This window comes from Panthera pardus, unplaced genomic scaffold (genome assembly GCF_024362965.1).
Source record: "Panthera pardus isolate Hobbes unplaced genomic scaffold, ASM2436296v1 HiC_scaffold_1, whole genome shotgun sequence".
Taxonomy (NCBI): Eukaryota; Metazoa; Chordata; class Mammalia; order Carnivora; family Felidae; genus Panthera; species Panthera pardus.
Genome location: NW_026526654.1, coordinates 73850749 through 73863700, shown reverse-complemented (window position 1 = coordinate 73863700; position 12952 = coordinate 73850749). Strand labels below are relative to the sequence as shown.

Genomic DNA, 12952 nt, shown 5'->3' with positions numbered 1-12952 from the left:
AGCATAAACATGTTCGTTTTTCCCTGAGGTCTTTGTCAGCCCCGAGTACCAGGGACGGTGGGAGCAGAACCATTCTCCGCTAAACTGCGCTACACGGGCCCCGAGGACCCAGAGTACACAAACCTTATCAAGCTCACTGTCACGATGCCGCACGTAGACGGTAGGTGGCTTGGGTGAGCAAAGCCACGGGAGTGGTTTGGGCTCCTCCGTATCTGGTTCATGTCACTGAGTGGTCGAAATCACCAAACAGGCAATACATGTTCGTTGTGCAACTTGACCGTCGAGTCCTTCTGCTTCTTTCAAGTGTTTCTGTTTTCTCTCGATCCTGTTTTTTTTAAGTGTGACAATTTACGCATTCTTTAAAATGAAATAAATTTAATACATTGTCCAAACACGATGGAGCGAAACTTCGGTTAATGTGCTAGTTTTTATGAAATGGCACAAATATGTCCATCCTTAAAAACTCTTAATCTTAAACTTGGAATTCCGGTAAAGCATCTCGACATCTCATTGAGCCTTCAGTGTGTATTTGCTATTTCATAGCCGGAATTTTATAAATCCAATTTATAAATGGTGTTCATTTTCTCCAGATAAGAAAGTGTGGCCAGAATTTATGAGTCATTAACTTTATCCACACCGGGAACATTTTCCCAAGTTCAGAAAATGTTTTCTTTTTTTTTTTTTTTTTTTTTTTAACGTTTATTTACTTTTGAGAGACAGAGACAGAGCGTGAGTGGGGGAGGGGCAGAGAGAAAGGGAGACACAGAGTCCGAAGCAGGCTCCAGGCTCTGAGCTGTCAGCATAGAGCCCGACGCGGGGCTCGAACCCACAAACCGTGAGATCATGACCTGAGCTGAAGTTGGACGCTTACCCGACTGAGCCACCCAGGCGCCCCCAGAAAACATTTGCAAGTTCTATTCCCGTCAATGACTTTATACCTGAAATAAATTGTTAATATTAATTTCACCACTTGGTGTGTTAGTTATAGTTTAAGTAGCTAGGTGAGAGGAAACAACTGGTCAGTATTGGGAACTATAAGGTAGAATTTTTCTTTCTCAGAAAAAAAAAGACGTAAGTGTGTTTTTCCTGCTTATTACAAACCCACATTTGTGTTGGTGGGAGATAGGTGGGCAAGAATGTGCACCTCTTTACTTTACAGCATAGTGAGGGACCCACGTACGCCCAGCCCATCTCTAGGCTCGTGTTGGAGATGTGACTCAAAGGTGCGAAGGGAAGGAGGGACCCAGCAGGGAAAAACAAGCTATAACAGTCCTAATAGAAAGGCTGGTCCCTCATGCTGCTCCCAGAACTGACTGTGCATTGTGTGCATTGGTCAATAGCCACAGCTCTTCCAGGAGCATGGTAGAAGCTGACCAGTTCTTTTGTGAGGCCAAGGGCTGCTCTAGAATCTGAGAACGAGAGGTGGGTAAGGTTCCAGGAGAACACCTCTCTCATGGTCCTTTGCTGCGTTGTTTACACCGGGCTTCAACAAACTGTGGCCTCTGTGCTAAATCCAGCTTGCTGCCTCTTTTCAAACAACCTTGCAACCTAAGAATGGTTTTACATGTTTAAATGTTTGGAAAAAACCAAAAGAACAATATTTCATGGAGCGTGAAAATTACATGAAATTATAATCCATTGTTCATGATAAAGTCTTCTGTTAATACTTTTACATGTCTCCTGTGGCAGCCTCCCATCTACCATGGCAGCATCGAGCCGTTGTGACACAGACCTGATGGCCCACAAATTTTAAAATATTTACTATTTGACCCTTTATGGAAGAAGTTTGCCAGTCCTCGGCCTGTATTTTATAGGGGTAGTTTTAAACTTCTTGGTCTCAGAACGTCCTTAAAAACTATTTAGGATCTCATAGACTTCCTGTTTTTATGAGTTATGTCTGTAAATATGGCCTAGATTTAAAGTTAAAATTCAGGAGTTATTTTCATTCAGTGAAAAATAACAAATCCGTTACATATTAGCATGAAAAACATACTTTTAACAAAAATAACTATAATTGGGGCACTTGCGTGGCTCGGTCGGTTGAGTGTCCGACTTCAGCTCAGGTCATGATCTCGCGGTGCATGAGTTTGCGCCCCGCGTCAGGCTCTGTGCTGACAGCTCGGAGCCTGGAGCTTGTTTCAGATCCTGTGTCTCCCTCTCTCTCTGTTCCTCCCCTACTCGTGCTCTGTCTCTCTCTCTCTCTCTCTCTCAAAAATAAAGATTAAAAGAAATAAAAACAAAAAAACTATCATTTATAAATCAAAAAATTTATTGGTTTTCTTATACTTCTAAAATATATTTAATGTCTGGCTTAGTGACAGACAGCTGAATTCTTTTATCTACTTCTGCATTCAGTCTGTGGCAATGTGTGATGACCACCCTCTGAAGAAGTCCACGGTACACTAGTGAGAGAATAATGGTGGGAAAGTCAAATAATGCCTTAGAATCATTGTGAGAATAGTTTTAGTATCACAGATCTCCTGAAAAATTCCAGGGGACATCTGGGACACCACATTGAGAGTAATCACTGCCATACAGTATTTTATAACACTTGTCTTCTGGAGGATGAAGAAATGACGAGTGTTCTAAGCCCTTTGCTGGTGACAATGGCATCATGATTACATTTCCTCGCAGGCATGCTCCCTGTGATCTCCACTAAAGAGCTTTCCAACTTCGAGCTCACCCTCAGTCCTGACGGCTCAAGAGTTGGAAACCACCAGTGCTCCAATCTTCTGGACTACACCGAAGTGAAGACCCACCATGGTTTCTTGACCGATGCTACAAAAAATCCAGAAATAATTGGAGAGACGCATCCTTACCAGTACAGCTCGTCTATCAGAGGTTCCAGTACCTTACGCTTCTATCGAAACCTGAACCTGGAGGCCTGCTTATGGGAGTTTGTTAGCTACTATGACATGTCAGAACTTCTGACTGACTGTGGAGGCACCATCGGGACGGATGGACAGGTATGGATTTTGAACATCTGAGCTTCGGTCACTGGAAAAGCCAGCTGGTTCTGTCCAAGTATACAGATTGGGACTAAAGCCCACCTCCAGGCTTCCATCTTGGTGGTAGTTCATTAGGCACAAGAGGCACTCGCATGACTGGGGTGAAAATTCACTTCTGCTTCTGGAATCATTATCATTGTCTTTGTATCAAAAGGTCACTGTATAATTATTGCCATAAAGTCCAAATCTCTTCTGATATTATAAAATTCCAAGTGCTAATTTCTTTTCAGAGCATACATTATCATTTACTGTGTATACATACAGATGTCTGTAATGTATCATAAACCATCTAAGATGAGGATTTTCAATCCTCTGGTGAGTTCAGTTTTTCTTCTTCCTTATTTCCTTCCTGCACCTTCTATCTTTCTGTCCTTTATCCCGTCTTCTGCCTAGTTTTCAAATCCCCTTTGCCTCCCAGTCTGCTTCATTTCTCCATCACTAACATAGTCAAAAGCATTTGTATTACAGTCTTACTGTTATTCCTCCTCTGTGTTTATTGACTCCTCTTCATACTACGCAGACATTTACACATAAAATACACAACACACACACACACACACACAAAATCCCTACCCTCATCATCATGAACAAAGTTGTTGTCAAAATGATAAAGAAGCAAGATCTCCGTTGGCAGTTATGATAGAGAATCTAAAATATGTTGAGTGTAGTTTACAAGTGTAATGAGTGTTTGAACTAAAAGCCATGCTCTGTCCTACCTGGACTAAGCAAAGAGTTTATATAAGCAGGCTTACACATTAAAGTGTTGAATGGTACCCCGTATGTATCATGTCTCTCAAGACTTCGCCAGGGTGAGGCCGGATTTTGACCGACCTATATCCCTGTGGTGTTAAAGTATAAAACATGTGGTTGCATTAGAAATGTGAATGACAACAGAGTATCAGTTTAACCTGAGGCGAAGCTGTGAAACCTGACACATTCAGCTAGTGTTGATGCGGAATGGGCAGCATTGATTACATCTGGGGACTACTGGACTCCCAGGTAATGAGACGTTATCTCCATCTCCTCTGAAAGCAGCACAATATTCAGAAACTTGCAAGGATTAGTAAAAATTCACGAAACACCAACAGGAAGACAGTACGGAATGCTGGAAAGAGCATGGATATTAGAAACTAGCACATGTAGACCTAAATTTGGCTCTGAGGTTTTCTAGCTTCGTGTCCCTGGGTGAGTTACTTAAGCCCTCGGGAAGTGTTACCTCTTGAGGTGCCTCTTCCCCAGTGTATCTTTGCCACCAGAAAGAAACATGAAAGAAAAAAAGTCTTCCCCCAGAATAAAAATCAAGGCTCATATTAACAAATCTACGTCAGCCTTTTCCTTTATAGGTCAAATATCCCTGGTTCCTTCAGCTGGGACTCACAGAACTTGTTTCCAATCCGTTATTCAATCATTCCGGTTTTCTTTCTCGTTGCTCTTCTCTCAGGATCTTGCATAAGTCACAGGATCTATCAGCAAAGACAAAATTAGATATATAATAGGATTACATTTTAGTTCCAGTTCCTTGTTATCATTCACTCAGTACCATGGAGCTTTTCTATGGGTCTCACCTAGGCTATAGTTTATTTTCACCCTCAAGAATGTTTTCCATCTTTCCTGCAAAGTGGCAGCATTTTTTGATCCTTTATATCTGCAACCCAGACAGCCTTCTCTAGTGAAAACCTTGCACTTGCCCGCTGAAGTCCTATCCTATTACATCTGCCCACTTCTTCAGTGTCTCAAGGACATTATTTTTTTTAATATTTATTTATTTTAGAGAGAGAGCACAAGCAGGGGAGGGGCAGAGAGAGAGGGAGACACAGAATCCAAAGTAGGCTCCAGACTCTGGCTATCAGCACAAAATCCAATGCAGAACTGTGAGATCATGACCTGAAGTCATACGCTTCGCCCCAAGGCCATTTTGAATGCAAATTCTGTCCCTCTAATGTGTTCATAGCTCTAGCCAAATCTTACCATAAAATGCTCAGCTAAATTGACTATACTTTGCTGTGTGTGTGTGTGTGTGTGTGTGTGTGTGTGTGTGTGTGTGTTTAAATCACAGTTCCTCTATTTAATTTTTTAACTTCAGTGCTTTTTCCTTCCTATCACCACTGCCAGGCAGAAAAGCCACTGCCCTGCTTCTGTAGTTCAGCTGTCAGTGGTTCTGCTCCGTTAGGTGAAAGCTAGCAACCGGAGGCTGAAGTTAAGATTTACCTCCCTGAAAGGCTTCTGGTACCTAACACTAGGAATATAAGAATTATCTCATCCAATTCTTAACTGGTTTGCATTACCTTCCTAAGATGCCCAGATGCGTATAGGAGTTTCTTCTTAGAAGCTTTTTGTTTTTGTTTTTTTGCTTTAGAATTGTTGAAAATAAATCTAATAGTATCACCCTCACAATCAACATAAATAGAGATGACCAGATTCAGTATAAATCATTGAAATTTCAGGATCTTGTTATAAAATTTTAAAAGCCTCAGTATAAACTAAACATTAATACAATCTAATAAGACATGTTGATCACTCTCTTAGAGGGGAGCTCAGAGATGTTCATCCCCATTTCCCCTACTTTCTTCCTTAGGCTTAAACTTTTACTTCTCCCCACCTCCCCCCAACACACACATTACTTAAATATAGGTGAGGAAGAGGAAAATATAAAGTAGAAGAAATATAGTAGCTCTTTGAGATATTTCCCTAATTTTCCCCATTACTTTTGAGTTCTGGAGAAAAAGAGAAAATACCTAATGATTGTACTAACGATAACAATAACGATAATAATAGCAATAGCTAACAATTATTTAATGTCTACTCTGTGCCCGCCATTCTTCTAAATACATATTTCCACAAATTCTGTCCTCACATTATGAAACAAATATGAATTTTTCCCCCTTATTAGAGATAAGAAGGCTGAAGCAAAGAGAATTCAAATAATGGCCCAAATTCAATTCACTTGTAAACCTGTGCTGTTAACCACATCATGATTCTTATCTGGACATTTAATTGAGTGAATTAAATGCCATTTGATTGGGTGAATGACAGGAATGGATGTGGTCCCATATATAATTGCAAGAAAGGCAAATGTACTTCTCTGTGCTTGGGACCAAAATGCTGCCCAACCATGGTCATGAGAATGCATGCCAGTTATGTCTATGCTCCCTGCTGATAAAGTTATACAAATCCAAAACTTAGCTCACAACTGTGAGATCATGACCTGAGCCAAAATCAAGAGTTGGATGCTTAACTGCCTAAGCCACCTAGGCACCCCTCTAAAATTATATTTAACGAGATATTTTACTTTTTTTTGCTACTGTCTTTGAAGTCTGGTGTGTATTTTTCATGCACAACACATCTCAATTCTGACTAGACTCATTTTGAATGGTCAGTAGCCACACATGGCTAGTGGTTACCATATTGGGAAGCACTGATTAGACTATTTACCCAACGTCTTTTTTTTTCATTTTTAAAGTTTATTCATTTATTTTTGAGAGAGATAGAGACAGTGTGAGTGGAGGAGGGGCAGAGAGAGAGAGAGAGAGAGAGAATCCCAAGCAGGCTCCACACCATCAGCACAGAGCCCAATGCGGGGCTCAAACTCACAAAACCATGAGATCATGATCTGAGCCAAAACCAAGAGTCTGACACTTGACTGACTGAGCCACCCGGGCTCCCCTACCCAAGGTCTTTTAATTAAACCACACAGGTTGAAAACAATGATCATTTAAAAATATTTTACAATCTTGTACCTACCCACCTTTGTGGGATATGTGGTTCGTGCTTATTTCAAAGATTAAAAATTGAAGTAGAATTGTTAGAATGTTATCTGACTACCACTAGTATGGATTTCCCACGGATTGAAATTTCTTTCTATTGCTCCTTTTGTTACCAGAAATATGTCTACATCATCAAGATGGTGGTGTTTGTGAATGTGTAAAGAAGGCTTATCGATCTCAATAGCTTAAAGTCTCAATAAAGCATGTACTTAGCTACCCAGGGGAGATCATTGTTTTAACAAGTTAGAAACTTTAGCCAAGGGATTAGTAGTATTAGCAGTCTACACATCCAGGAACACTTGGAAGAAAGAGGCCTAGGCTTGTGTCCACATACAAGACTTTCTAAAGTCTTATGAGATCAGAGATGCATAAGGGAGACCCTGGAATGAGGTAGGGTCAATACTGGTCCACAGATTCCTTAATATTTAGGATAACTTTATGGGATATTTACAATGATAGAATTAGAAATTAACTAAATGACCAATAATAGAATAGTTATGGTTACCCACAAGGTAAGAATATTATATAGCCATCAAAAGTCATGTACCTGAAGAATTTTCCTTGCCATGAGAAAATGCTAACAACATTAAGTTAAAAAGCAATATACAAGGTAGTATAAATGATATTACATTGCTACTATTAAAAATGTGTGTGTATATTGGAGAGAACTAGAAAATTTGGCTGTGCACAATGATAACAGACTAATGAACAAGATTTTTCTTTTTAGATGCTTTTAGTTTCCCAGCTTTCCACAGAACTAACATTACTCTCACTTAAAAAAAACCAAAGAAACCATGAGGTGCCTGGGTGGCCCACATGGTTAAGCATCCAACTCTTGGTTTTGATTCAGGTCATGATCTCATGGTCATTGAGATCGAGCCCCGTGTTGGGCTCTGTACTGACAGCGTGAGCCTGCTTGGAATTCTCTGTCTCCCTCTGCCTCTCCCCACTGCCCCCCTGCCATGTACACACACATACTCTCTATCTTAAATAAATAAATAAATAAATAAATAAATAAATTTTTATTGACTACATATTAAAATGTAATATATTTGATATACTGGACTAAGTAAACTATTCTTAAAGTTAGTTTAGCATGTTTCTCTTTACTTTTTTTCTTAATGTTTATTTTTGAGAGAGAGAGAGACAGAGTGTGAGCAGGGGAGGGGCAGAGAGAGTGGGAGACACGGAATCCGAAGCAGGCTCCAGGCTCTGAGCTGTCAGTTCAGAGCCCTATGTGGGGCTTGAATTCACGAACCGTGAGATCATGACCTGGGCCAAAGTCGGATGCTTAACCCACTGGGCCACCCAGGTGCCCCTCCCTTTACTTTTTGAAGTATGGCTACTAGAAAATTTTAAATTACATGTGTGGCTCACATTATATTTTTATTGAATAGTGCTGGTCTGGATACTTGAATGTTCGTGCTGATTGTGCTGAATAATCTTGGGCAAGCCAATTGACTTCTTCGTGGCTTAATTTCAACACATGTAGAATATAGTCTTGCTTGAGTAAAAGGTGCAAAAGAACAAAGTAAATCTAGATAGGTTTTGTTAATACAATATATACTGCCAACTTCTTTTTTTTTTTTTTTTTTACGTTTATTTATTTTTGAGACAGAGAGAGACAGAGCATGAACGGGGGAGGGTCAGAGAGAGAGGGAGACACAGAATCTGAAACAGGCTCCAAGCTCCGAGCTGTCAGCACAGAGCCCGATGCAGGGCTCGAACTCACGGACTGCGAGATCATGACCTGAGCCGAAGTCGGTCGCCCAACCGACTGAGCCACCCAGGCGCCCCTATACTGCCAACTTCTATAAGAAGCAGTGCGTATATATACTGCCTACTTCAATAAGGCAATATGTAAGTTGGATGGCTTAAGCTGTATGCCCCAATAAGTGAAGATTTTTTTTTTTATTTAAGTTTGTTTATTTAATTTTTTGTTTGAGAGAGAGAGTGTGTGCACGCAGGGGAGAGGCAGAGAGAAAAAAAGAGAGAATCCCAAGCATGCTCTGTGCCATCAGTGCAGAGCCCAATATGGGTCTCGAACCCACCACAAACCATGAGATCGTGACTTGAGCTGAAATCAAGAGTCAGGTGTTTAACCGACTGAGTCACCCAGGCACCCCCCAGATAAGTGAACAATTAAATCTACTGTGATTTACCCCAACTCTAGTTCCCACCTTAGACAGCATTCTGAGTATAATTTTTCTTTTAGAGTATTCATCTTCTTTCCTGTTATTTCCCTCTCCTACCCATCTGATGGCCCAGCAGAAATTCCTTTGTCCCTTCAGCTGACAATACCTCCCCAAATATATACTTACTGCCCATTATTAGCCACTTAGTAGTGGTGGTGGAAATTGATATCAGTGTTACCTTTTCCAGAGAATTTGCATTTTATATTTTCCTTTCAAATATGGAAGTTAAAGTATCATTTCATTTTGTTGAAAAAACTCAAAACATCTGGAAAGACCCATAAACTCCTATGTCAAGTTACAGTTGCTTGAAGAGCATGTACCAGATGTATTTCTTCTAATATAAATAAACACTTTAAAAAGCCCTGTCATACAGGCAGAAAGAAAATTAAGTACTCATTAAGATGACGTCCATGGGGCGCCTGGGTGGCGCAGTCGGTTAAGCGTCCGACTTCAGCCAGGTCACGATATCGCGGTCCGTGAGTTCGAGCCCCGCATCGGGCTCCGGGCTGATGGCTCGGAGCCTGGAGCCTGTTTCCGATTCTGTGTCTCCCTCTCTCTCTGCCCCTCCCCCGTTCATGCTCTGTCTCTCTCTGTCCCAAAAATAAATAAAAAAAAAAAAAAAAACGTTGAAAGAAAAAAAGATGACGTCCAGAAGTCAAATTGACCCCATTGCATTCTTCAGTTTTTCTGGAATGAACAGGAGGTGATGTGGGTGATTGACATTGTTCCATTGGCTCCCGTTACTCCAGACAGCGGTTCTAAGCAGACACAGAAGACCTGGCCGTGATGAGCAAGAAAAGGCAGTCAGATGCTGATTCCATGTCCAGAAATGGCCAAACTCTAAGTTACCACAAGAACCAATGAAAGAAAATAAAGTTAGAGAGCTTTGTGCCAAGTAACTTATTCGTAGGAAGTGAATGCGAGTAGTTCTCTCCAAGATAGTAACATTTGATACATAACATTGGCAAAAATGATTAGCACCTAGAAAGTTTAATTGGAAACTCATGCCTAAAGCCTAATTTTTAAAAGTTTATTAAAATCACAGGATGAAATATTAATCTTAACTTCCAGTGGAATATACATTGACTTAATCACTCTCCTTTACACTGAGTATTAAAATTGCACTGCAAGATCCAGTTCTCATTAACTGCAATGATATCGACACTTCACAAAAACAATCTCAAAGGACTCTGGTTGCAAGGCCCCTCTTCTCAGGCCGGGCTAGCAGATGATGGGGAATGCTAGCCACTACACAGCTAGGAATCAAATCATTTGCTTGGATGATGGTTTCCTTTTTACATATTTTCGCTGGCAATTCAGATCATCATTTTTGTGATTTAAGGAGTTTATTTTTTAGTCTATGATAAAGTGATAAATTATTGCTCTCATGATTCATATTATTCACCAACACATGTCTATGATCCCTGTTGCCATTCATCGTGGAAGGAGAATAAGAGTGGTATCAGAAAGCCCAGCTGGAACTTCTCAAGAGTATGATCTGACTGAAGTCTGTTTCCTCTTGTGTAGAAGAGGATATTTGCCCGGCTATTCTGCAAAGCTGTTTTGAGACTGAAGTATGATAACGTTGGTTAGGTGATCTTAGGACCGCCCTCAGCTTTGTTTGGAATGTGATGAGGTGTGATAGAGTAGAAAAGCACAGGTCAAAGGCTGGGCTCCAGTAATGGCAGGGGCCACTGAGGAGGCTTAAAGAATTCTGTGAGAAATGTATTTCTTTGAGCCTTAACTTTCCTCTCTCTCTTTTTCTATGCATCATCTATCAATCCATCCATCCAGTGACTCATCCATCCATCCATCCAAGCATCTATCCATCCAACCATCCACACATACATATAAATATAATTATGAGGGAGATTAAAAGTATTAAATGGCTTTTATTGTGAACCTAGGGGCTCAGTAAATAAATATTAGTTTATCCTGTATTAGTCCTAGCCCACCTGCAAAATACCTGAAGAAGGAAAGTGTAAAATTCCAAGCAGTTCACTTCATCTCAACCAATTATTTTTGAGACATATTAAGTGTTACATGTCATTACTAAACATATTTGCTTCTAGGTCTTTCCTGCTTTATTTTATCTTCCTTTATGTAGTAATTTAATAGTATCTTACAGCAGTATTATTCATAATAACTCAAAACAGGAAGTAACCTAGATGACCGTCAACTGATGAACAGCTAAATATGTGTGGCTTATGCATAAAATAGTAGGCTATTCAGAAATAAAAGTATTGACATGTGCAGCGACATGGATGCACCTTGGAAACATAAGTGAAAGAAACCTGTCACAAAAGACCGCATATTGTTATGATTCCATTTATATGAAAAGTCCAGGATTGACAAATACATAGAGACAGAAAATAGGGCTAGTGGCTGCCAGAGATTTGGAGGAGGAGGGAATAAAAGAATGACTTCTAATGGGTTTGGGATTCCCTTTGGAGGTGATGAAAATGTCCTAAAATTGACTGTGTTGAAAATTCCACCTCTCCCTGAATATATTAAATACTGTGGGTTTGTCCACTTTAATAGGTGAATTACATGGTGTGTGTACTGTATCTTAATAAAGCTGTTATAAAACAGAAAAGACTGTGTAGGCATAATATGCTCAAAACAATGGAATTCACCTTCAAGATTTCTGCCGCATATCCTTTGTTGCAAAGGAAGGTACTGTAGTAACAACTATTTAATTGCTCCATAATTAAGTGAGGGGACAGTAGTGTAAATGTTGTCACTTCCTTTCCTCAGTGGCTACTAAAAATCTTTAGCTGAGTGGAGACAACAGCTTGTACAAAATTAGACTCCTCTAATTAACCTTGAATCATGTTGATAGGTACAATTTTATTGTTTCAGGTCCTAAATCTAGTACAGTCCTATGTGACCCTTCGAGTGCCTCTGTATGTTTCCTACGTGTTCCATTCTCCTGTTGGGGTAGGAGGCTGGCAACATTTTGACTTGAAGTCAGAGCTCCGTCTGACTTTTGTGTATGACACTGCCATCTTGTGGAATGATGGAATCGGCAGCCCACCAGAAGCGGAACTCCAAGGTGGGTTAATAATTTGGAACACTTGTTTTCTTACCCATTTGAATTACTTAAGAGGAATTTTTACTATAGCTTAAACTAATGGAAGTGACCTTCAACATACTTTATATTAAATATTTTAAGATTCTTTCGTCATGGAAAAACTAAATCATATCAATCCCCCAAATTTTGCATAATATGTGCCTGCTAAATATAACATATATATTTCATGGATATTTAATCCTTACAGTTCATTTTACAGTCAACATGTTTCCTAGATTCTAGAAAATGCATAGAGGAAGTTCCAGTTGAACATAAGAAATGGCACCTCTTGGCTCAGGGAGTGCCTGGGTGGCTCAGTTGTTTACGTGTCTGACTCTTGATCTCAACTCAGGTCTTGATCTCAGGGTTGTAAGTCCAAGCCCTTGTTGGGCTCCATGTGGGGCATGGAGAAGAAAGAAAGAAAGAAAGAAAGAAAGAAAGAAAGAAAGAAAGAAAGAAAAAGAAAGAAAGAAAGAAAGAAAGATGGAGGGAGGGAGGGAGGGAGGGAGGGAGGGAGGGAGGGAGGGAGGAAGAGAGGGGAAGGAAGGAAGGAAGGAAGGAAGGGAGGGAGGAAGGAAGGGAGGAAGGAGAGATATCTTGGATCCTCGTTCTGGCTCCCCAACTAACTAGCTGTGTGATCTTGAACATACTCCTTAACCTTTGTGGCACTCAGTTTCTTCTGAAAGATAAGCTAGACTTCCAGTATTCTTTTTATTTTAAAATTCTATTATTCTATGATATTTTAGCTAAATGTTTTGGAACAGTGTAGTAAGTACAACTACCTCCTGAGCCCATAAGCATCTGCAAATCTTTGTTTCAGTCTCCACGTCAGAAGTATAATTCAGAGTCCACAAGCATAAAGCTAATTATCTATTAGTAGGATGAGTACTGTTTCTTTTCAGGCCCATGATG

At 40.2% G+C, this 12952-nt stretch overlaps 1 protein-coding gene across 1 annotated transcript in view; it reads left to right on the top strand.

Moving 5' to 3' along the window:
• Window positions 1–12952, top strand: part of FREM2 (FRAS1 related extracellular matrix 2) — a 169734-nt gene that overhangs the window by 142534 nt on the left and 14248 nt on the right. The window contains exons 15-17 of the mRNA XM_019447696.2: window positions 29–160; window positions 2635–2966; window positions 11830–12022. Of these exons, the coding sequence (XP_019303241.2) occupies window positions 29–160; window positions 2635–2966; window positions 11830–12022 (657 nt within the window). The remainder of the gene's footprint in view (window positions 1–28; window positions 161–2634; window positions 2967–11829; window positions 12023–12952) is intronic.